The following is a 26,090-nucleotide window of genomic DNA, read 5'->3' as shown; positions in this document are numbered from 1 at the left end:
CACTATTTCATGGCTGCAACACTATTCCCATAAGAAAACTGGTGATCTGTACCTGTTACAGTCTGGTTCACCCCATGACTGTGCTGACAACTACTGGAGCAGCTGTGCTGACAACGACTGGAGGAGATGTGACAACGATGGTGCCGACGCTAGTTTTCGTCATCTTAGCCTCCATTTCCAGATGCTGGAATACGGCAAAGATTAACCGAAAATGGATGCAAACTTTAGAAAATAGACAGTCCCATCAAATCCAATTCTTTCTCTCTTCTAAATCATGTTTCCTGTTCTTCCAGAGATTTGGGAGTATTTAGTGTCTTGTGAAACACCCTAATTGAAGACTACGCGATCGTACATCACGGGTTTCGCCTGTGTAGTTCATCTAGGGTTACTTTACGCTATTTTCGAGAGTACTCTCAGATTGGCATGAAATGAATGAATTTTTTGTTCCAATCTGAGGAAACGATAATCTGTCTGACTGAAGTGTTGATAGAAGGAAGGGCCTATAATAATGTACCAATTAATGTAGGAATATTAGAATGCTCTGTGGTATGTTTGCTAGTTTGGATAACCTTACCCTAATGATCATATTATCCATGCCGTGAGCTTGATCCTTATCAATTTCTGCAACAGAGAAATACGCAAATATAATCATCACCAGTTCCCAGTTCACAATCCCAGGCGGGAAGCAGGTTCCAGACTGACCTGTAGTGAAAGGGAACAGGGGTATGTGCTAGGCAGCGGTATCCTGAAGAGTACCAGAAGGAGGTTCTGGACAGCGCAGTACTGAAGTGAGTTGGTTGGAGGTTTCATAGAGAGCTATAGTAAAGAACTGCGGATAAAGGTTTCAGACAGTGGTATTGAGCTATGCAAGTGGTGGAGGTTCAAGACAGCCAATGCTGAAGGCCAGTTGGTGGAGGTCACGGGTAGCAGTATACAAGACAGCCAATACTGAAGGCCAGTTGGTGGAGGTCACGGGTAGCAATATACCGAAGAGAAAAGGTAGAGTTTTCAGATAACGCTATACAGAAGAGCACCCGGAGGAGTTTCTTGACATCGCCCTTGTGTCAGTGATGGTGGGAGATTCCAGCGAGGGCAATACTGAAGACAAACTGGGGGTGTTTCCGGATAGTGCTGTAGTGAAGAGGTGACAACACTCTCATTAAAATCCTTTCTGAACTAACGACTTTCCATAGTCATTTGAAATCACATCTCAAAGCAGAGTCGAATGTACGATTCTAACTTCATCAAGGGCGTGTGTTTATAGATCATATCACTCAATGATGCATCAAATCATGAAATGTTTTCTACATGTCAAGTCTTGAATGTTGTTATTCCGATGAATTCTCCGTAGAAATGTACACAAGACTGGGGCTGCTGTAATATTACTGGACATGAAGGGGAGACTGACAATTGGAAAGTTGAATCTGCAGTCGTGTGGATAATGTTTTGTCACTCAAAGTCTTTTAAGCATGGATCTATATAGGAAACAGACACGGCTGTCTCACTGGTCGTAGATCGTAGATCGTAAACGAACGTTCAGCAACTTTCCTAACATTTCACCTGTATGAATATGTGTTTGTACAGGAATATATAATTTTGGTGTTTCCTGATTCTCACAAGTTGCGGGAAACACTGGAAACTGATTATTCAGAGCATGTGATTGATTTAAATAGAAGGCATAAACTCCTTGTTTGATAATTTCAAACAAGAATTATATGCAGGAGACACAGGATATTCCTGCCCATAGTATATACATACGTGACATAAGGTCCAGGACGGCTGCGTAGCCCTTCTGGTCAATGTACTGGGTGAGGGTATTGTGTTCGGCAGCGTACAAGATCTCCAAGAAAACTCGCAGGTCGGCGTGAGAGAGATCGTCCTCAATCTTGTGTGCAAGGTGCAGTTCTCTCATGAAGTTAAACAGGTCGCTGCCACTCTGCCGTTTCTGATCAAAGAAAGCACGCATCTGTACGTTTAACAAGTTTTTAAACCTAAACAAAACAATATAGAACAATAGTTAGGGTCAGCTCCAGACCGGGTTCCAGATCAATAAATGTGCCACGAAAAATAGAACCGCTTTATCTTTGACCAGTATTTCCTTTGTATTAAAACGTGTCCTCTCACCCCCAGGCCCCTCGTGTGTACTTATAACAGTAGTTTTTGGTAAGAACATAAATGATTATTGTGTAGGTACAATCCAGTTTCGGGGTTTAGCCCCAGATCTCTAAATGGGCCAAGAACAGTGGAGACACTTTATCTATGATCAGTATTTCCGGTATAGTAAAGCGTGTCCTAAATGTTTGGTTGGTAAGAACATCAATGCCAATTGTGTTAGTACAATCCAAAAATAAGACACTTTACTAAACGCAACTAAGCCCTTTACATAATCATAAGAAATCTCTGCTAAAGTAGAGTCCACTTTAGTATAATACGTGAATCAACATAAACGAGTTATAATTGTTCGATATTCTTCTTTCTTTTAAATTACTGTTATATAATATGTATCTATCAAGCAGGAGTAGCTGTTAGATATACATTTTCAGAGAGGGAGATATTTTTTGCCAAGAGCATGAACCGCCAAACCTGTGTCTCAGAGATGAGCCATGGTCCTTTATTCAGTCAAGGAATGATTGTCTGTGTATTCACAGAAAGTACTTTAGCAAAATAAAAGAATGTTATATGGGTTTTTGAAAAACTCATTGTTTCATTAACGTTTTGCAATTTAAGAAAACAGCTATCTGTCACATTTTTCTTTTTCACTTTGTATTCCACTTGACGAACGTTAGAGAATACTTAAGACCTTGACCAAATGGGCCTTTGACTCTTAACGTTGTGGTTATAGATGTACCGACCTGTCTATCGTTAGAGTTCAGGAAGAGTTGTCAAATATGATAGCATGGCACCACTGTGCTCCCTTTCAGGTCGATCCGTTTCTCTATACATATAAATCGGAAATTCTGCTTGGGTTGGATAAGTCAAAAGTGTTGAAGGTTAACACACGCAGATGGTTCTTATACCGTGGTCAAGCAAGAGTAAACCTATACCGACACGTCGCGTCATACTATAATAAAGGTGTTGTCGCCCATAAAGTATAGTACCTTTCTTACCTATCATCTCCACTCTTTGATAGTGATTCATTAACAGATGCTCATGAGATCGTACAATCGGGATTTCTCACGAATTTGTTAAGGAATGTGTTGCTTTTTGTAACATATGGTAATATAATTAATATAACACATGATACCGAAATAATAACTGTTTTGTTTGATGTTTTGTGATGTTATACATTCTTTACTGACTGATTACAACTAAGTTGCTTTAAGAACGGGTAGATATACTTTGTTATCGTAACCCTGTCTACCATATGTAACCTTTACTGACCGATTTAACATTTGAAATAGACTACTTTGTCATAACTTACTGTGTACATTTTTCCTTCTGTAAAATCGTTAAAACTGAGGTGTACACAAATCTACTCACGCCTAAAATGCTTGAGCCTTTCAGGTGCTGAAACAAAAACCAAAACAGAAGCAGAAGTAGTAGTGAGGTGAGGTGAGGTGAGGTGAAATTGGGTTTAACGTCGTGCTTGAGAATATGACGACGTGTGTATATGTATGTGCGGCTGCTTGTACTAACCCAGACTGAAGCTGGTTTTATAGTGCATTATACTGACTCCGAGCCGACCAGTCCTTGTTGTACCCATTAATGCCGAGCGCCAGACAGGGACCAACAAGTACCATATTTTAACGGCTTTTGGTATGACGCGGTCGGGATCGAACCCGCGACCTTCCGCTTTCCGGGCGGACGCTCTAACCACTACACCACGGAGGTAGCACTAGTAGTAGTATTAGTGGTGGTAGTCGTAGTTGTAGTAGTAGTGGTCGTAGAAGTAGTAGTACTACTGGTAGTTGTAGTAGTAGTACTAGTAGAAGAAGAAAAGACCCATTATGCTACTTACAGCGGCAAGATAACTTTCAAAGTGGGGAATGTCGTCCTCGTCCAAATCTGAAGATGTATGAATCATATGCGCCACATTTCAATATCATGTGGATGTTGGATAAGTGTATAAAGACAAAGGATTGTTCTACGTGCAAGGGGTCAGATTCTATAATCTTTGTGAAAACTATATCAGTGCATATTGGTTTATATAAGAATTTTCATTAATAATATTTATACCAAAATGGGTATATACAGGGTCAAATACCTTGTTTAATAACGTGTTTATCACAGTTGTAGACAGACTTTCTTTCTGTTTTTCTACAGACGTTTTTCGAGATAAACTTAAGGTAATTGACTTGGCAAATGCTTGTTGTTTGTTCTTGGGTAATTATATCGTATATTTCAGTGTGCTTATGAAACATATAAATAGAAAACGCCATAAATTGAAATTCAATTATACAAAATCTTCCAGATTATCATTTTAGTATTACCAATGCTTTTGTGTTTTCGAGAACTCTACTTAACCACCCTGCACCAATGATCGCTCTTAGTCTTGGCTTTGCAATTAGTGACACTGTTTGTGGAGAAATGGAAACACTGTGTGTGGTTAGACTCTGTCTCTGTGTAGTTAGTGTATAATTCCGATATTCACCAACTGAAGGATTGGTGTTTTTCATAAAATCTATCAGGAAGGACCGAAATAATTGGGTTGGGATGCCGGCTGACCAAGCCTTTATGGGAATATGCAAGAATACAAACATAAACATACGATCAATGAGGCGAATAATACTGTCGAAGGTCTTGGCTTTGATAAAGGCTGTAAGAGCATCACTGCCCTGCTCGGCAGCAATGATGAGTTCGCTGTAGAGAAGTTTTTCAGTTGGGGCCATATTGAAGAACTCATGAGTCGTCTCTATATCCTTCAGCCAGTCAGCGAATTTAGAAGGGTCGGTGTAGACGTGATGGTGATGGTCGGCCACGACAGCCGTCACTGCTACCAGAGCAACAAGTAGAAGCTGCATCGTCCTGAGGGAGAAAATGAGTTTCCTATATCGCAAGTGAAGTGAAGTGGCATTACAAAAGGAGGTGACCGCGTTCGAATACCAGTTTTGAGAAAAACTCCATTATTGGTGTCCCTTGCTTCGATGTCAGAGGCTGGAACATTACATTACGTCACGCTAGGAAGGTGCAGGCGGACGTTGTCATAAATTACGAGTCTGATCTTGGCAACGGTTGCCCAGACTATCAATGGTGGACACAAAGTCTGAGAGTGTTTCTCACACTAGAAACATGAAAAAAGAAAACATGAACACAATCAAACAAAAACACACGTCACAGCTTGATAGATTACTGTCTGACACCAAATCAAAGATTAGAATTGGTTAACACTTCTTCACATGATGTCTAATAAACTTCCGAAGGATTACGTAATGTCAGTTAATCTTTATTCAGTAGGTAGACAGAACTGAGTTAATATCTCATTTAGTTCAGGTCAAGGTTATGCTTGGGTCTACCTAGACGTTGGATGTATAGCTAGTTTTCTGAAAACTTTCAAACCAGACTGAAATATATATACACCCAAGGACAGATATTAGAATATAGGACTAGATATGAATGCTGTATAGGTTTTAAGATTGGCCTTAGAGCAGAGAAATATGTAAACGATTCGACCTTTTGTACATTTGCAACCGACTTTGCTTGTGCTCGACTTGGATGTACAAGGCTAAATATATTGTTAGACTGCAAGAGTATGTACGTATTGTAACCTAAACAATATCGAAGATCTGTGCCATTTTCACTCTTATATGTCCATCCTTAAAGAACATTCGATAGAAATACATACCAAATACATGCTTACTTCGACCTTTAATACAATATTTTCTCCTCATTGCTATAAAAAACTATCAAGATTAAAAATCTGTTATGTTACAAATGTACTTCAAATGTGCCTTCAAGAGCAGAAAAGGCCTGAAATGAAATGTGAATAATTCGCTAAAATGATCCAAAACTGATTTATACAGTTGATGTATATGGGCTATGGCCTTTCATACAATAAACATTTGAATTTGAATAATCCATTTGATAAGAACGAAGTTCATCAGGTACCGGAATAGGTTTCCCTGCTTCAAACATCGTCTGAACTGTCACTGTGGATTGCAAGAATCCAACTCGAAATCACAATCCAGGGATTGTTAGTTTTTGTCAAGCAAGAGGAATATACTTTTACACCTAGTGACAGGCCAAGTCACAGTTTCGCAGTTTTCACTATAAGGTGAAAGAATTCAGTACACTTCTACCTGAAAGGTATCCGCAAATCCTCAACATATATTACTATTTACTATTACTATTTACTATTACTATTTACTATTACTATTTACTATTACTATTTGCATAAAAATATAAAGAATAATTTACCTTTACAGGGCAGTTGGATATACTTCGATTCGGTTCAATATTAAATACGTTTAAAAAGATAAAAAAGGCTATGCGTTTTATATAGTACGAGAGTAAGAATACCAATACCTGGCGTGTTTCACTGCTGGGAAGTCCACTCTGCCCTCAGTGACTCGCTACCCTATTTATACTGTGATAAAAAAACGGGATAGGTTTCTATACTCTCACCTGGTCATCTGACGCTGCTTCAGATTTTGGACACACGGCACATTTGTCTTTTTGATTTTACGTTTTAGCCTCTGTTAAGCATAAGGAAGAATGTGACTGCCATAAGTTGTGTTATTATTTACAGCATAAAACCTCACTCACTCACTAAAACAAGTAGGAGAAGTAGGCGATATTCTGCTTATACTACTACGCTCGTAATATTCTAATCTAATATTCGAACCTTTATTACAAATTTTTGTAACTTTTGATAGTCACCACACTGTTGACAGGCTGAGAGAACTTGTTGATTATATCGGAGCTAATCCGACTTCTTATCTAGACAAACACGTGTCACATATGTTAGTAAAGTCTCACCCAATGTACAACAATTCATACGCCTTAAACACTGATAAGAGTACACAAACCGGTGAATCATAACATAAAATAACCTATATACATGTATTGTCGTTTAGAAAAACAGAACTCGGGCTTACATATCATGGAGTGTTTAGGCTGTGTTTAGAAATACTTACTTGTTAGACATATATTTTTCATTACAATGTGTTACTAAATCTTCTGTGTTAAAAGGTGTGTCTGAATACACAGAAAAATGAAGTAAAATGTGAAGTTCTTCAACTGACAATAGGAGCAACACTCTTTCATAATGCTTTGGAATATTCTTCACACATTGTGGGCATATTCTGGTGAGGAACTGTAGGTTATTACAAACAAGATCTTGTGTCCACGAACCAGTATATCATATTACCTGACGTACGTCGTATTGAGCATTTCGACTAAATTATACATACTATTAACCAGTTCGTTATAGGTTACTGTATACATATACACCAGTTATATGATTAAGACATAAAACCGTTTGCATCACAGTGAACTGTCATGTTTACTCTAACAAAATCGGCGTCGTTCAAATATACACTGCTCTTGTATTATATTACCTTTGACTTCGTACTGCCACTCTGTTTTGTACTGCCATTGTAATACCCTGGTACTGATTTGTAGATACAATTGTTGTTTCTAACACGTCTTCAAGTAAATAAATAAAAAATAATAAAAATAAAAAATAAATAATAATAATAAATAAATAAACCAAAAAAATAAATAAATAAATAAATAAATAAATAAATAAATAAATAAATAAATAAATGTGTCTTTGTCTGATTGTGTAATCATTAATTTCAGCACAGATTAAGCAATTAAAATAGAATTCCTACCACTCTATTCACGAAAATCCATCAAATTTGGACTGGTTTCTTCATACAAATTAGATTAACATGCTTCTCTATTGTCAAATGCTGTTTTCATACAAGCCTGATAGGTAATGTATAATTTGATATTATCTTTTGTTAGCTGTGACTGAATTGTCCATTCTAAAGCCTGTAAAGGGTGTAGTTTTGTACAGTCGATAGAATAAATGTTGCATCCTGGATGTGAAACTAGTCTCTATGAAATAAACATAATTTCATTTGCATGAAATGTTAGTCTTGTTACTGAAAGTAAGATTTACTGATCCACGTCTCAATAGATTAAAGCGTTACCTGATATGACAAGACTGATCCCAGCTGGACGTCTCCGGGTGGAGTGTTTACAGTGGGTGCGTCTGTGTGTAACATGTACTGCAGTGGGGTACCCTCAAGCTCCTGTAGCACTCGAATGTCAGCGTCGCTGATATGTGGAAGTCTATATCAAGGTATATATACTCTTTATATACCACTAAGACTGCACCTGTTTTAGTGAGTATGTGCAAAACAGTTTTCAAAAGTGACAATTTTGAAAAATATATAAATATTTTCAAAACATTCATACCTTCTGTCACATCAACTTGACAAATGATTGGCTTCCTTTTCCTAGACTGGGCAAGTGCTCGAGCCACAATCACTTGCTTGATAGGCACAGGGCTGATCCTGTTGCCGATGGGAATCTGCCACTGTTGTGGGAGGCTGGTGCAACTCTCTTGTTCAGGAATGTGCGTGAAATTGTGAAGCTTCAATCCATGAAGCCAATGATGTGGGAACATCTCCCACTAAGTCTAAACAAAAATGAAGTCACGTGGAGGAAATCTAAGATTTTCTTTATCAAAATGAAATATCATTGCATCAAGAATAACATCTAATCCAGTATCATGTTACCTATTTTTAAAATATATGAAAATGAACATATAATTATATAGGCCTAATCACAGTTAATCGTATGTTACTAGGCCTATGTGCAACATTTGGAGGCTGATCGAAAACAGAACAATTGAATTTTATGGTTCTTTTTGGTAAATTACTGAATGAAAAAACCCCAATCTGTTTCATTTTTGCCGATAGTATATGTAAACCTGATGTAACATAAATACAAAAGTGTAAACACTCGTCATATTTCTGCTGCCTAACTTCGACAGGACTAGAAAAATTCAAGACCACAGTCATAACAAGACTGAAAGGTCCCTGCACCATTGAAATGACAATTTCTTAATCTATCAGACTCAGATTTTAAGTGATTTATATTAGGATTTACCCATTTCTTATCAATGACATTCTTACCCAGCTTTACAAGAACAATAGCTGTCAACGGTCTTCTCGGCGCTTGTGTCAGCCCTCAAATTGAGGGTATGCGGGCTCTGATTCTTCGACATTGACCGCCAGCACTTGGCATCAATGTCAGATGTGTTGTGGCTATAGACTCGTATCTCATGGATATAACCCTGTGAGAAATAGTTTAAGCCTTTCTGTTGCGATTTCGGCGTTAAAGTAGCGTCATCTGGCAAACATGCAACAGTCTGGAACTGTCAACAGGCAATCGGAGCTTGACAGTGTATCCGCCATTTTGACTGCTCGGCATCCCAAACATTTGGGGACGTAGCAACAGAACCAAGGTGGGCGGAGCTTGACGCGAAAGTCGGAACCATGAATAGGTTGACGTGCCACCCAGACTGACCACACAATCAAAGCACCTTTCAGGCCCCGTTTCACAAACCCGTAGACCAATTGGCTGATGGGTAAAGATATGTATGACTTAAATATACTACTTGTGTTTCATAACTAGTGTCCAGGCGGAACAGGACCGAAACTTTTGAACCCATCCAACTTCACTCTGGTCAACTTGATTTGTTTGTCTCTTTTATACCTTCAGACATCGCAACCTTAAGATATATGTACTGTGTGATGAGATTCTGGTTTTTTTTCTGATGAAAATGATAAACGTAAAAGCAATTCAGACACTACACACATTTTATTCAGGACTGGCAATGGTGTATCTGCAAAGAAAAAAGTTACACGAAGTACACACTTGAATAAAGATTTATTAATATCATCCTTGCGAAAACCATCTCGTGCAGAAGGCATTCCAGTTTGAATTATATTTTAATCATCCCTATAATGCTAACACATTTAAATGACGTAGCACCATCATCATCGGGGCACGGATACAACTGAGAACATGAACCTTGAATATTATTATCAGTAAGCTCGTTACAGTACAACCAGAAATTATTGAGAATTTAAAGATTGTAATTTTTTAAATATTTTTTTACTCATTACTCATGTATTAAATGTGAATATTAGCAGAACATAACTCCAGATTCAAAGACAGGTGAACAGTTAGTATTTTGTCAAGTCACCATGGGCAGCAATGTAGGCTTCAATGCGGCGGGGCATACTACTGATCAAAGAAGTTAGGAAGTCGTGGTCAATGCTGTCCCAATATCGGACCACCTCTTCTTTCATTTCAGCAATATTTGTCAGACTTTTCTTATTGACACTTTCCTTCATAAGTCCCCAAACATTTTCTATTGGATTTAGATCAGGGCTATAGCTTGGCCAATCTAATAATGCCATAGTTTGGGTCCGAAACCAGGCCTGTGAATGCTTTGAACGATGTTTTGGGTCGATGTCCTGCTGGAAATCCAAAAATTTCCATAGAACACGTGAGCAGATGGAAGTAAATGTCCCTCGAGAATATCTGTGTACCGCTAACTGTTCATATTGCCTTCAAATACACAGAGGGGCGTTGCCCCTAACACAGATATTCCACCCCACACGTTAAATTTGGGACTGTACTTTGGGCGCTGATACAAAGGTTTTTCAGTTTGTTTGGTCCAGAATTTCAGTGTATTAGGAAACAGCCACACAGAACTTACATCTGAGAAAATCACATTGTCCCAGTCAAAACCTCTATGCTGTAAGCACCAGTTCAACCTTCGCTCCTTTTGTTCAGGTTTCACGATCGGTGATGGAATTCCTCGACTTTTCTGCCAACCCATTGCATGCAGCTCAGTTCTAATGGTCTCCTTACAGAGAGTCACAGTTCCTCTATCAATCATATCCAGCCTTAAGTTTTCTAAACTCCTTCGTTTGTTTTTAGAAACAAGAATACCAAGCCGCCTCCTGTCACGGACAGTCAATTTTCTGGGCCTGCCTGCGCCTCCCTGGTGCTCAATGCCATATCCATTTGCAATATTTTTCAAAACACGATAAAAAATGGACAAAGGGATGCCTATTCTACTTGAAATCACTTTAGCTGATCTGATGTTCTTGTTATAATACTCTAAAATCAACTTCCTCTTCTCTAAATCATCCATACTGAGGATCACTGAAAATGTCGTCTGCTAGCAAGTAAACAAAGGGGGATAACTCTTAACAAACTAATGAAAAAGGATTCACGGAGTTGTCTCTCTTGAATGAAACCAAGCACTTGATAGCTGGTCAAGGTTGTTTGTACTAGAAATCCAATTAAACATATTCCTAAAATTCTCAATAATTTCTGGTCACACTATAATTTCATTCTATTGTTTGTATTGTTTGCAATTCCTATTGCAATGTGATGCCATGTGTCGTCACAATCGACGTTTATTGAACACAGGTCGAAATGAGCCGGGCTTCGTTCCACTAAGCGATCACCGCGTCTTTAAAGGTTTACCGCAGTCGTAGTGCTCTGATTATTTTGTGTCACGTTTCCTTGATTCAGAAAACTTCATGTTTCTTGCTAATAAAACCACTATGGGTAGGACAGACAGAAGCTTCATGTAACTCCGTATTTACTTGTCATTTGTCGGATATATCCTTAAAACTATTACCATCAGAAACTGTTGATCTGTACATGTTGGTGACTGGTTCACCCCATGACTGTGCTGACAACGACTGGTAGAGAAGCTGTGGCAAACATGTTGCCGACGGTAGTTTTCATCTTAGCCTCCATTTCCAGGTGCTGGAATACGGCAAAGACAACCTTAACTTAAAAGATAGTGCAGACTTTGGAAAATCGACAGCGCCGTCAAATCTACTTTCTTCCTCTTCTTATTCATGTTTCCTTTTCTTTCAGTGCCTTGGGTGTATTTGGAGACTAATGAAACATAAATAAAATGAACCGCAAGAGTTAAATTTGATTAAGCCTTTGCAGTACATCTAAGTTTCTTTCCGCAATGTTCGAGGTTGCACTCAGATAATTACACATTCAACTTGGCATGAAATGAATGATTTTTTGTTCCCCTCTAAGGAAACGATAATCTGACTGACTGAAGTGTTGAAGAAAGAGGGAAGGGTCTATAATAATGTAACAACTGATGTATGACTGTTAGGATTGTCAATCGTGAGTTTGTTAGTGTGGATTACCTTACCCTAATGATCAGTTGATCAAAACCATGAGCTTCATCGTCATCAATTTCTGCAAAAAGAAATAAGAAAAACAATCAACGACAGCCTCGTACAATGCATACATTGTTTGTGAAGCAGGTTTCGGAAAGACTAATTGCTTGAGGTTTCAGAGAGCTTTTATGTAACGAGCTACGGGAGCAGGTTTCAGATAGTGCTGCAGAGAAGAGCAACTGGTGGAGGTACCTGGAATCAATATACGGAAAGGCAGGAGGATGACATTCCAGGGAATGGTACACTGAAGACAATACTCAGGACAAGTCCAAACCCTTTTTAAACTCAACCCCGTCCATAGTCATTTGAAATCACTTCTCAAAGCAGAATGTCGAATGTACAATTCCAAATTCATTAAGTGCGAGTGTTTATGGGTCATGTTTTTGTGCTCCGGTGATGCGTTAAGATGGGAAATGTCCTCCACATGTTATGAAACATAAAACTTCTGGAATGCTTTGTTGAATCCTGATGAAATCTGATGAAATATAGATAAGGCTGGATAAAACTCTGATTAAACAAAATGGTAGTAGTTTGATCAATCTTGGCAGCCACAAGCCTTGGTAGTATCATCCTAAACTACCAAATGAACTTTCTGCAACTTTCCTAACATTTCACCTGTATGACAAAGGAACATAAAGACACATGGTAATCCTGTCCACAGTATGCGGTAGTTGTGGATTATATACATACGTGACATTAGGGCAAGGACGGGGCCGTAGCCCTTCTGGTCAATGTACTGGGTGAGGGTATTGTGTTCGGCAGCGTACAAGATCTCCAAGAACACCCGCAGGTCGGTGTGAGAGAGATCGTCCTCAATCTTGTGTGCAAGTTGAAAGTCTTTCATGAAGCTGAACAGTTCGGAGCTACTCTGTCGCTTCTGATTAAAGAAAGCACACACCTGTAGGTTTTACACGTAGTTAAATCTCAACAAAATATTACACAAAATTAGTTAAGGGTTCTGCTCCAGATCAGGTTCCAGATCAATGCGCTACGAACAAAAGCACACTTAATCTTTGATCAGTATTTCCGTTATAGCAAAGGGTGTCCTCACACCTCCAGGTCCCTAGTGTGTACGTATAACACACTAACCTTTGGTAAGAACATAAACGACTATTGTGTAAGTACAATCCAGCAGCAGGATACTGCGCCAGGTGAATAGATGCAACCAAACCTTTTCCATAATCATAAGAAATCTCTTGTAAGATTAGTGTGCACTATACTATAATCTGCGAGGAATTACTGAACGAGTTCTAACTGTATACTGGAAGGTATACTTCCTTCTTTTAAGTTACGGATTTATATTTATCCATCAAACAGGAATAGCTGTTATAGGTTCTGAAAAACACAAAATATTCAGCCTTGTCTCAAATTTGACCTTTTCACTTTGTATCCCACATGATATAGGTAAGAGAATAATTAAGACCTTGATCAATTGGGATTTGTCTCTAACTGTGGTGATGTGGTTGCCTATTACCTTTCGGAATAGGGATGATCTGATATCAATAACAGCTAATTACCTTCCACCGATTTACTATGCGAACACATAGGTTAGTGAGACCCCGTCATCTGCTGTTACTGTTTATAAATTGCCATGACAAAAGGTTTGTGAGTCGCCTTTAAACCAGCAAAATAAAATACAGACAAGTCAATAGTATTCAATAATATGTTGAATAAACAATGAGCAAGGTTACAATGAATGATTTTACAGATTGTACTATAGGGTCACAAATCTTAAATATTACCTAAATGTCTATGTTACCGGAGTCTTTATTCTTGTCGATGTACTGATTGAAGACTGTTGGAACTGACAGTCAATGACAGTCAATGTTATCAGACAGATGTGCGTAAAACAGAGCAGTCACCAAAGTCTTGTCGAACATCTCAGCAACCAATTCGTATATACCTATTACACAATCCTCACTACGATCCTCCCGGAACTTTGGATCCTCACTACGATCCTCCCGGAACTTTGGATCCTCACTAAGATCCTCCCGGAACTTTGGATCCTCACTACGATCCTCCCGGAACTTTCCCCACGAACGCCGAAGACCGAAAGCAACAAACAACCGAAGGGAGGCAACTTCAGCTTACTCTCAACAGGTGAAATTACACATGCAAGTTCAAATCACACCCAGCTCTTCAAACTTTTGTGACCAATAATAACTAAAAGTTAATTAATGTGACATTAACATTAACAAAAATACATTGTCATAACACTCTCCCACTTAAAGAAAAGGTTATCAACCATAGTAGGATAACTAACACAATAAGATCACTAAGATGAAATGCATCTTTCAGAATTACCATAATGTTTTATCACATTCTTCAAAGTTTGATGAAACTCTCTAAAGCTCCTGTCACTCCGGAGGATAAGCACTAGACTTAACCCGGTTGGTACATAACTTGTTGAAACACCTCAGGCATAAAATTAGAGCCCCGATCAGACTGAACAACATCTGGCAAAAAAAAACTAGGGTGAAATACTTGATCAAAGCCTTGATAATCACAGGAGTGACAATCTTACAAAGAGGAATTGCTTCAGGAAATCTGGTAGAAGCACACATAATAGTGAGAAGAGACTGATTACCAGACTTAGTCTTAGTAGTGGACCAACACGATCAATGATAACTCTATGGAAAGGTTCCTCAAATGCCAGTATAGGTTTTAAAGGAGCGGTAGGAATTTTCATATTTGATTTTCCAACAATTTGGCATGCATGACAGGTCTTGCAAAATTCAGCCACATCTTATCTCAAACTCGGCCAAAAGAAATGTGTTACAATTTTTAACAAGTTTTGTTTACACCCAAATGACCTGCCAATGACAGTACATGTTTTCGAAGTAATTTTGGAAACACAATTTGATAATACAGTTTCCATTCATCCTCCGCGGGAGCGTCCAGCGACCTATATTTCCTCATCGGAACACCAGCCTTGAAGTAATAACAAAACGGAACCTTGCTAACCTCCTCAGAAGAAACAGCCTTTATTAGCCAATTTTTGCATTTCTGCAAGAATGTGATCACCACCTGACAAACTCTCAGACTTATCAAGAAGACCTGAAAAATTACGACCCTTTGAAGATAAGTCATCAACCTTTACCTCACAAAAAAGAATGATTCATGAAAGTACCTGACAAATAATAAGTGGTATCATTCGGCAAAGAAGTCTTGGAAGAAATCCCTTTTGACATTGAACGACATTGTCACTGTGCAAGAAGGTAAACACCCGGAACATCATCCTCCAACTTTTCTGTACTAACTGAACTTACCGAAGAAATAGCGACTATAGGATCAGCACCATCTTTGGCCTCCATAAGATCATTACCGATCAACAAATCGACACGTGGAACTGGGAGAGAGTCAAGAACACCAACTTTCATCTCACCAGAAATCAGATCTGAAGTCAAATTCACAAAATGGAGAGGAGCGGAATTGCCAATTATACCCTGAAGCAAAACACCTGAGTTCGCTGAAGACTCATCAGAAAAAGGCAAAATATCCTTTAAAATCAGACATTGAAGAGCTCCAGTATCCCTCAAAATATCAATTGGCCGCGGGGTGGAATTATCTCCTGTAAGCGACACAGAACCCTTAGAAACGAAGGGCAACTACTCCTTCCAAATTACAAAATCTGGGGACTTACTCTTATAAACTAAACTCTCCTCAGAACCACCTGGAAAGAATTCTTAGGTGCGATAGACACAAAAGCATTTGGGGAACCTGCAGCCTGATTTCTAAACTGGAGCTTGTAGCATGCAGAAATCAAATGGCCTGGCTTCTTACAATATGCACAAACAGGATCAGAACCACTGGAAGTCTTAGACTTAGACTGAGAAGAATGTGACTGCTTGTCAGAAGAATTTGAACCTGTTTTAACACCACTGTAACCTGCATGTCCTGAAATCTTACCCGGGGAAACGCCAGAAAACTTGGTATTACCTGGAGACGGAAAAGAACTCTTGTGAGTCACACACTAGTCATCTGCCAACATCACTGTCTCATGCAAGACGTCAACCGTATGTTCATTCAATCCTCTATCAAAACTAACTGCCCCAAACCATCAAAATCTGTGACCTCCTTAGAACCACACCATTTATCGAACAAAGTTTCCTTCCCTCTTGCAAACTCTTCAAACGTCTCATTGTCACTTTTATGAGCATTTCTGAATTTCTGATCGTAAGCTTAGAACACTAACTCATAAGCTTTAAGAAGGGTCCTTTTAACAAGATCATAATCTGATCTTTGCTCTATGGATAAGGCCGAATATGCATCCTGAGCTTTACCCTTCAAAACAGTTTGCAATAGCATAGTCCATGACTCTTTAGGCCACTTGAGGTTTCAGCATTTTTTTCAAAATGTAGAAAATCTTTATCTACTTTTTATTCATTGAAAGAGGATACCAGTCTGGCGTGCCTTGCAATGGCGAAAGAGGAAGGGTTTGAGGGAGGAGAAGGATTTTGAAACATTTCAGCACAATTTCTCTGACAATTTCCAATTTTCTTTCGTCAAATTCCGAATTCTTTTCTGAATGTTATTTCTTTCTCCATTTTTTGAATTTGTAACTGAACTTCATTTTTTCATTTCCAATTGGTCCGAACATTCTTCTTTAACCATTTCCAAAACTTCATGTCCCAAAACTCCCTCCTCAATATAGTGATTCAACACAACTTTCAAAATCTGAAATTTCCTCATAGCAGGTTTGAACTCAAGTTCGAAATGTGCAGAAATTCGCAATAAATCTGTTTTGCGCAATTCACCGACTGTCTCAGTGGTAGGATACTTAAGAAACTTCTCAAGTTTAAACACCATTTTACTGGTTTCACAATTATCTTGTTTACAAAAATGCAGAAATTTGAAACAATATATATTTAGCGATTGTAAATATGTTGGAAAGCGCACGAACAATCTCCAAAACAAGACCGCAAGAACGTTTGAAATACACTCACTCGGACCCATGACAGCCATTATGTAAACAAACGCACGTGCGTGGATTTGAATCTCTCACCTTTCATGGCGTTATCCTTACTAAAAACTACACATGAGCCCAAACTATTTTGTTAGCTACGTTCCTTGTATGACGTTACATATTTTCAAGATTTTATAAACAATGACATAATGCCACAAACGAATTAAGTATTCAGGATTATTTATATAAAGGAACCGCAATCACTACGGGCGTTCTGATTGGTTTGTCGTTTTTTCGCACATAAGAAGCATCGAGCCGGGGACGAGTCTTCTTTTGCAGGTTACGGAAAAAGTGGTGACGAATGGACACTATATAGATCTGTGCACAAAGATCAAGTTGGTTGGTTGGTTTGTTGTTTAATGCTGCATTCAGCAATATTCCACCTATATGGCGGTGGCCTGTAAATAATCGAGTCTGGACCAAACAATCCAGTGATCAACAGCATGAGCATCGACCTTCGCAATTGGGATACGATGACATGTGTCAACCAAGCCAGCGAGCCTGACCACCCAATCCCGTTAGTTGCCTCTTACGACAAGCATGGGTTACTGAAGCCCAATTTTAACCCGGATCTTCACGGATTCATAACGACAAAGACTGACAGAATATGATCCACAAGACTGTATGAAAGCAGGAAGGGATTCATAACGACAAAGACTGACAGAGTATGATCCACAAGACTGTATGAAAGCAGGAAGGATTCAGCGTTCCAATACTCAACCTTCCCAGCTATATATACTATATCCAGTAAATATTCCAGCAGCTACAGGCTTCTACGTGGCACAGTTTTTGAGGTACAATCAAGCACGCTGTTTCGGCCAAAATTTCCATAGGGCGTCATACGACATTTGCTGTTTTTATCAGGGTTACAGGGTTAATAAAGCTTTAGAGTATAATAAAGTTTTGTAGTGGACGTGCAGATAGCATATGGAAAATCAGCGTATCAGTGACAAAAGGATGTAATTTCCTATTTAGAACCATAGGTTCATTTTCGGATAAACAATTATCATACACATCACCTGTAAAGACTGTCGAGCTTTGGCAGGATTCTTTCACCTTATTGCGAACACCTGTTATCATCACTATTTGATAGTGATTTATGAACAGTTGCTCATGATAAATTCGGGATCGTACAGATTCTTACGATTTTGGAAAAGGTTTTGTTGCTTTTGTCGCATACTGCAGTATATTTATCCTTTAATGACTGATTGAACACAAGACTAAGGTTTGTTCTTACCCCGAATATGCTTCCTCCCAGATGCTGAAACAGAAGAGTAGTAGTAGTAGTAGTGGTAGTAGTAGTAGGAGTAGTAGTAGTAGCAGTAGTAGTAGTAGTAGTGGTGGTGGTGGTGGTGATTGGTGATGGTGGTAGTAGTAGTAGTAGTAGTAGTAGTAGTGGTAGTGGTAGTAGTAGTAGTGGTAGTGGTAGTGGTAGTGGTAGTGGTAGAAGTAGTAGTAGTAGTAGTGGTAGTGGTAGTGGTAGAAGTAGAAGTAGTAGTAGGAACAGTCAAATAGATACATTTGCAGTTGTTAAGTTGTTGCAATTTTATATGATCAAAAAGTATCACGATACTTACAGCGGCAAGGTAACCTTGAAAGTGGGGAATGTCGTCCTCGTCCAAATCTGAAGGTGTATCAAACATTTGTGCAACGTTTCAACTTCATGTGGATGTTGGAAAGGTGTATAAAGATAAAGGTTGTGTTCTCCCTGCCACGAGGTCAGATTCTATAATCTCTGTGAGTACTATATCAGTGGATATCGGTTTATATAAGCGTTCATAAGGATGGCATGTATGCCCAAAAGGTTATGAATAGGGAGAAAATATCTTGTTTAGTAACGTGTTTACTACAGCTGACTGACTGAGTTTTGGTTTTCACGCCGCTTTTAGCAATATTCCAGCAACATCACGGCGGGGGACACCAGAAATGGGCTTAACACATTCTGCCCATGTAGGGATTCGAACCCGGGTCTTCGGCGTGACGAGCCAACGCTTTAACCATTAGGCTACCCCACCGCCCCGTGTTTACTACACTTGAAGACATACACTTTCTTTCTTAATTCTATTTTTCTACAAACGTTTTTCCAGATAAAATTGATATAATTCATCTGGTAAAGGCTTATTGTTTGTTGTCCAGAGTGATTATATCGTATATGTCACTGTGGATATGAAAAATATATACAGTGTACCCTGGTTATAATGCCACCCGTGTTATAATGCCCCCCTGGATATAATGCCACGATTTTGCAAGAACGGATTTCCTGCCATTATTATACCCTGGTTATAATGCCAAATTGGATATAATGCCATTTGCCAATGGTTTTGGGAACAAAAGTCATTTTCTCCTGGTTATAATGCCAATTACACAGGCTGCATGTAGTATACATACCATAATTGGTTAATTGACCAAACCCATTAATGCGACATGTGTCAATACACTTCCAGTCACCCACAGCAAGAAGACACATGCAGCCTCAAGATGCTATGATTATCCAGTCATTCAAGGCTCATCACAGGAGACATCAGCTTAATCATTTTGTTGATTGCACAGGACCTCGAACTGTCCTACCTGGTTATAATGCCACCCTGGATATAATGCCAAATGGTGGCATTATAACCAGGGTATACTGTACTGTCATAAGTTGAAATTCTATTGCATAAAATCTTCCAGATTATCATTTTAGCATTATCAATGCTGTTCTCTTTTTCTAGGAATCTACATAACAAACTTTGACCATTTCTTGATCTGAGTCTTGGCTTTGCAATTAGTGATTTTGTGTCCATTTGAGACACTGTGTGTAAGTAGTGACCTGTGCCCATCTGAGACAATGTGTGTAAGAAGAGACTTGTGTCCATCTGAGTCACTGTGTGTAAAACGTGATTTGTGTCTATCTGTGACATTGTGTGAAAGAAGCGACTTGTGTCCTTCTGAGAAATTGTGTGTAAGAAGTGATTTGTGTCCATATTAGACATTGAGTGTAAGAAGTGACGCGTGTCTATCTGAGACAATGTGTAAAAAGTGACATGGGCCCATCTGAGACAATGTGTAAAAAGTGACTTGTGTCCATTCGAGACACCGGGTGTAAGAAATGACTTGTGTCCATCTGAGACATTGTGTATAGGAAGTGACCTGTTTCCTTCTGAGACACTGGGCGTAAGCGACTTGTGTCCATCTGAGATACTGTGTTTAAGAAGTGACTTGTGTCTATCTGAGTCACTGTGTGTAAGGAGCGATCTGTGTCCTTCTGAGACATTTTGTGTAATAAGTGACTTGTGTCCATCTGAGACACTGTGTGTCAGAAGTGACTCGTGTCCACCTGAGATAATGTTTGTAAAAAGTGACTTGTGTCCATCTGAGACACTGTCAGTAAGAAATGACTTGAATGACTGAATGAATTGGGTAGGGATGCCAACTGTTCTAAACCTCCATGAGAATATAAACGAACACAAATGCAGACATACGATCAATGAGACGAATAATCTTGTCGAAGGTCTGGGCTTTGATAAAGGCTGTAAGATCGGCACTGCCCTGCTCAGCAGCCATGATGAGTTCACTGAAGAGGAGTTTTTCAGTTGGGGCCATATTGAAGAACTCGTGAGTCTTCTCTATATCCTTCAGGTAGTCAGCGAATTTAGAAGGGTCGGTGTAATCGTGGTGGTGATCGTCGGCCATGACAGCCGCCACTGCTACCACAGCAACAAGTAGAAGGTTCATTGTACTGAGGAAGAAAATGTGTTTCGTTATCGCAATAGAAGCGACAAATCCCTTTGCACATTCATAAGAAATCTCTGCTAAAAGCAGAGTCGATTGTACAATTGTGACTATATCATGAGTATATATTTGTTTCAGTACTATTACAGTATTACAACTGTAAACAAATCTAGTTTGGACCAGACAAGCCAGTGATTGTCACCATGTGATACGATGACAAAGCATGTGTTTATGAATCACCATGGAATAGTGACAAAAACAGGTGTTCGCGAAAAGGTCCTGTCCCACCGGTGGCACCCGTCCTAAACATTTGCAAAGTCTAGTCAATTGTTCACCTGAAATAATGGTACCAGACAAAATAGGGAATTGCATCGCTGATGCATGTAGGGGTCCAGCTTCTGTAATAACATTCAAGGAGTTTCATAATAGATATATAATATATCTATAAGATATATGTTATATACGATAAGATAAAAATAAGATATTTGCACAATAATAAATTGCAGATTGATAACACAGCAGAAAATGATAACAAAATAAGTGAAGAATAAGCAGACTTTAGGATTGGATATGCTTCACACTAACTGCTTGAATACAAACATGTTTAAGTAAACGTAGAGGCATGCATTCTTTGTTGCCTTTATCGACTTCAAATAAATTTATTTATGTTCTCCAAAAATACGGTCTACCTGTTATAATGTTGAATATGATTTCGTTAATGTATTCGTCCGTAACAACATGTAATGTTGGTTTTACTGAGTGTTTTGATTGTCCTATTAGAATACAACAGGGCTATGTATTAAGCCCCATTTTGTTTACCCGTTTTATCAAGGACTTGACTGTCGATATATACATGTCGATGAGCAATACATTTATTCCCTGATTTACATGAACTGTTTCTACTGATGTTTACTGAGTAAGTTTTATTTCTGACCGAAAAAGTGGGCTACAAGAGCAACGAATATTCTGGAAGACCACTATTCAACTTCAAGTTAAATGTTTACCTTTCGAAAACAAACATACACTAAACGCCATAAGAAACGTTACCCTCCTACCTTTATGAATAACTGAAAAACTATCAAAGATATCTTAGAAGGTAGTAGTTTTACAAGAAAGCTTTGTGCAAATCACGAAAAAAAACATTCTAAAATGCATTCATATTTAGGTGAAATGGATCTTTTTCAGAAGAGTTAAATTGTCCTATATTCGTCCATGCCGAAATAAACCAATAACAGTGATTCTGATGTCTAAAGAAAGGTTGAAAAAAAATTCTGCTTTGGGACAATGATAAACCGTTTAAAGTCACCATTTTCAACTATTAAAACATAAAACAACTGTTGTAGAGTGTGTAATATTGTAATATTAGTCTTTTAAAACATTTTCTGCTGATTTGTATTAGTGAAAACAAGTAAAACGTGTCTTTGATATTTTGAAAAAATGTTTAGGAACATCCAAAATTATCTTTGTTAACATTTTTGCTTGCAAAGTAACATTATTCCATTTTCTGTTTACACATAGAAGTATCAATCGCCAAAACGCAGCAATATTCAAGCAGTATTTGCATCCATTTCACATGTATAATGATTCTATAGGGTATAAAGAGAGCCTAGAATACAGGATATGATACACAAGTACGAGAAATATGCCACGATTAACAGCTGAAGAGAGAGAAAGAGCCATTGGGATGTTGCATGTGGGGTCGACATACAATGCCGTTTGCCTCGCCCTCGGATGCCCCCGTATCACGGTTCAGGTTCAGACAGACGGGGTCACCGAAGACAGACCAAGAAGTGGACGTCCACGCACCACAACGCCAGCTGAAGATAGGCACCTCCGTCATTAAGGAAGGAGGGTAACGTTTCTTTTGGCGTTTAGTGTAATTGTAAAATTGGAAATCTTAAACAATGTGAAATATGGTAATTATCGTTATGAAATTGTAGATGTTATTTCAGAATATACGTACCTTGGACTATTGATGACTCCATCATAAAGAGCGGTATCGGATTTGGCGTTAAATTCGCAAAAAGGCATTAATGAATGTTTTCAAATTAGTTTGGACATATGGAAAAGTCCCACTCGAAACAAATATGATTGAAAAATTAAACCCATCTTGGGAATTCAACGATTGCAGGTTAAATCTACGTAACATACCATCTATTAGACTTCCGCGTTAGGCTTACGAAATGTCGGTTCTGTCAAACCAGATTATAAGATATGTACATCCAAGAATGGACAAATATATTAGCATCTATAATTAGATATGCATGTAATACAAATTTTAAATTGAGCAGAGATACAGTTAATCGATTCGACCTTGTGGACATTTGCAACCGACTTTGCTCCTGCTCGAGTTGGATGTACAAGGCTAAAAATACAATTCCTCCAAATGTTCCTTCAAGGGCAGAAACGGACTGAAATGTATTGGTGTTTTTAAAAAAAATTTTATCCTATATCGTGTATTGTACACTTCACGTTTATGGGCCTATGACCTTTCACAATAAACATTATTTTTTAATAATCCGTTTGATAAGAAAGATGTTCTAAGGTACTTGTCACAATGGACACAAGTCAAAACATTGATTACACAACAGCCTCGTTTCCTGTTGACTGGGTTCCGTCCTATTGCGCAACTTAGTACAATGACCAGTCCAGAATTTTGAGACCAATTCATTTAACTGGATACATAAATATTAATCAGTAGTATTTGATACATCTTAGCACTTGTATATTGCAACACTACGCTCCTCATAATCCTTGCAAACATGTCGTGCAGCGAACACTGACAAACGGAAACCTGGATATCGTGGAAATCTCAAAACGAGGCTCTGCCACAAGAAAAGTTTGGCAGTCTGGTACGGACTTGATATGATATCAATCACACATTGTGCGTACAGAAATACACTGAATAAGCGCAAAAAAACACACAACAGGTGTAACCAGTGAGCCAGATGCATTGTGAATCATTTTACGACCTCATCAAACAAGGGCAGTCTGTGACGTCATGCTGCCTACACTTCTCCATAAAATATAGATACATAAAATTAAAATTCATTTGTAAATACCATTTTCTTATGAAACAAGGAATTTGAATTCAGTGTAACCATAGTTGTTTATGATGTCTATATTTACTTTCACACGAGAAAATTCGGATCGGCTGAAAAGTAGGTCATTGTCTGAATAGGTTAATGAGACTCATGTTTCGGTTTGCAAGAATCCAACTCGAAGACGTTGCAACAATCCAGGCATTGTTTTTTTTGTCAAGCACGCCGAATATACGTTTACATTGAATGAAAGGCAAGGTATCTTTTACACAGTTTTCATTATGAAGTGTAAAATCAGTTCGTCTGTACCTGAAAACGGTGCTCCGAAAATTACTATTGCTAATTTGCATTAACCCAAAAATATAAAGAATAATTTCATGTTACAGGGCAACTGGATATTTGTTGCACCAACCAATACATTAAAAATGAGAAAACCATTTCAGAGTTTATACAGTAGGAGAGTAAAAAGTCCAATACCTGTCGTGTTTCACTGCTGGGAAGTCCACTCTACTTTCAGTGGCGCGCTACCCCTATTTAAACTGTGATAAGAAACAGGATAGGCTTCTTGAAGCTCACCTGACCATCTAATGCTGCTTCGAATTCTGGATATAGGGCACAATTTTCGTTTTGATTTTACTCATAAATCTCTGTTTAGGATCATGAGGAATTGCTATTGCCACAAGTGACAGTATCCCAACAATATCAAGGCGGCATAAAACCTCACTCACTCAGTCACTCACTCACCAGTCACTCACCCACCCACTCACCCATACACTCACTCACTTACACCCCCTACACTCACTTACTAAAAACAAGACATGGGGAGGGGTAATTTTTCTGCTTAATTAACCACGCTGGTAATAAGTAATATTCGAACATTTATTACACAATGGTAACCTGCCTCAATAATACTGACAGGCTGAGACTTTACATAAGCCAATCCCAACTCTTATCTAGAAGAACATGTCCTGTCACATATTTTAGTAAAGTCTCAACTTATGTTTCACGAATTCAAGCACCGATAAGATTAGGCAAGGCTGCGAATGTATGAAATGATGTGCGTCATAACATGACCTATATGCATGTATCGTCTATGGAATATCATACGTCGAGCTTACGATCATAGAGTGTTTAGGATGTAATATCAAGTATGTCCTTGTTAAATAGTAAAACTGCTCTTATGCATCAGATAAGACACCTCAGTTTTCATTACAATATGTTGCTAAATCATCTTTGTTAAAAAGTAGGCCTGAATACACACCAAAGTTCAAAAACATGTGAAGTTCTTTGACTGACAGATTGTCATAGCGCTCTGGCTCTATGCAAATAGGAGCAACACTCTTCTATAATGCTTCGGAATATTCTGCACGACACACAGTTATTAACTATCGGTTGGTGGGGAACTTTCCGTTGTTATATACATGTTGAGACCAAGAATCAGTAAATCCAGTTACTTGACTTATAGTAAACTACGCTAATATCGAACTAAAAAGCACCACTTATTTTTGTTCGTTATGATGGTACGTCGTTTTAAGCTTTTCGACTAAATTATACATACCATTAACCAGTTCGTTATAAACGTAGGTTACTGTATACACCAGTCATATAAATAAGACATAAACCCGTTTGTATCACAGTGAGCTGTCATGTTTACTCTAACAAAATCGTCGTGGTTCAAATTCCAGTTCCAGCTCTGTTTATCCTGCATCCGTATTCATGTAGACAGTTCCAACCTTGTACGCAAGCTAGTTTCGTGTGGGAGACAAATAGAGGACATCTACCTATAACAAACATAACAACAACAGCAGCTCTCTTCATACTGCATGTAGTTAAAAGTTCACACATCATTCTGTAACGGGACGGTGGGGTAGCCTAGTGGTAAAGCGTTCGCACGTCACGCCGAAGACCCGGCTCCGATTCCCCACGTGCGTACAATGTGTGAAGCCCATTTCTGGTGTCCCCCGCCATGATATTGCTGGAATATTGCTAAAAGCGGCGTAAAACACAACTCACTCACCCACTCACTCATTCTGTAACATTAATTAGGTTCGTTTTATACATTTCCTTGTTTCATTTCGCTAGGACAATTAAATGTTCGTTGATTCCATTGGACAAGTTTTTAAAAATATTTTACCCTCTGCCCCAAACGGCATTTTATGTACGCTTGAATGTGTTATAACTTTCGCA

The 26,090-nt window shown here is 38.6% G+C and overlaps 1 protein-coding gene across 3 annotated transcripts; it reads right to left on the bottom strand.

The window, feature by feature from the left end:
• Positions 1-47: 47 nt before the first annotated feature.
• On the bottom strand, positions 48-24,504 carry LOC124253041. 3 transcript variants are annotated; one of them, XM_046686758.1, is made up of 7 exons: positions 24,381-24,504; positions 20,613-20,869; positions 3,959-4,005; positions 3,481-3,507; positions 1,759-1,945; positions 575-621; positions 48-184 (listed from the first exon to the last, which is right to left on the bottom strand). In XM_046686758.1, exons 2-7 carry the CDS (start codon positions 20,863-20,865, stop codon positions 68-70), a joined length of 678 nt encoding a protein of 225 aa, XP_046542714.1. In that variant the 5' UTR covers positions 20,866-20,869; positions 24,381-24,504; the 3' UTR covers positions 48-67. The 3 variants fall into 3 exon arrangements, with proteins under 3 accessions (XP_046542714.1, XP_046542715.1, XP_046542716.1); XM_046686760.1 differs by lacking the exons at positions 575-621; positions 1,759-1,945; positions 3,481-3,507; positions 3,959-4,005 and adding exons at positions 12,158-12,204; positions 12,876-13,062; positions 18,389-18,412; positions 18,729-18,775 and having other exon boundaries at positions 59-184; XM_046686759.1 differs by lacking the exons at positions 20,613-20,869; positions 24,381-24,504 and adding an exon at positions 4,709-5,009.
• Between the last annotated feature and the right edge of the window lie 1,586 nt (positions 24,505-26,090).

The sequence above is a fragment of the Haliotis rubra genome, unplaced genomic scaffold, assembly GCF_003918875.1.
Source record: "Haliotis rubra isolate DU_JTF1 unplaced genomic scaffold, ASM391887v1 Scf53, whole genome shotgun sequence".
NCBI lineage: Eukaryota > Metazoa > Mollusca > Gastropoda > Lepetellida > Haliotidae > Haliotis > Haliotis rubra.
Note: the sequence above shows the minus strand (reverse complement) of the source record. Positions and strands in the feature narration are given on the sequence as shown.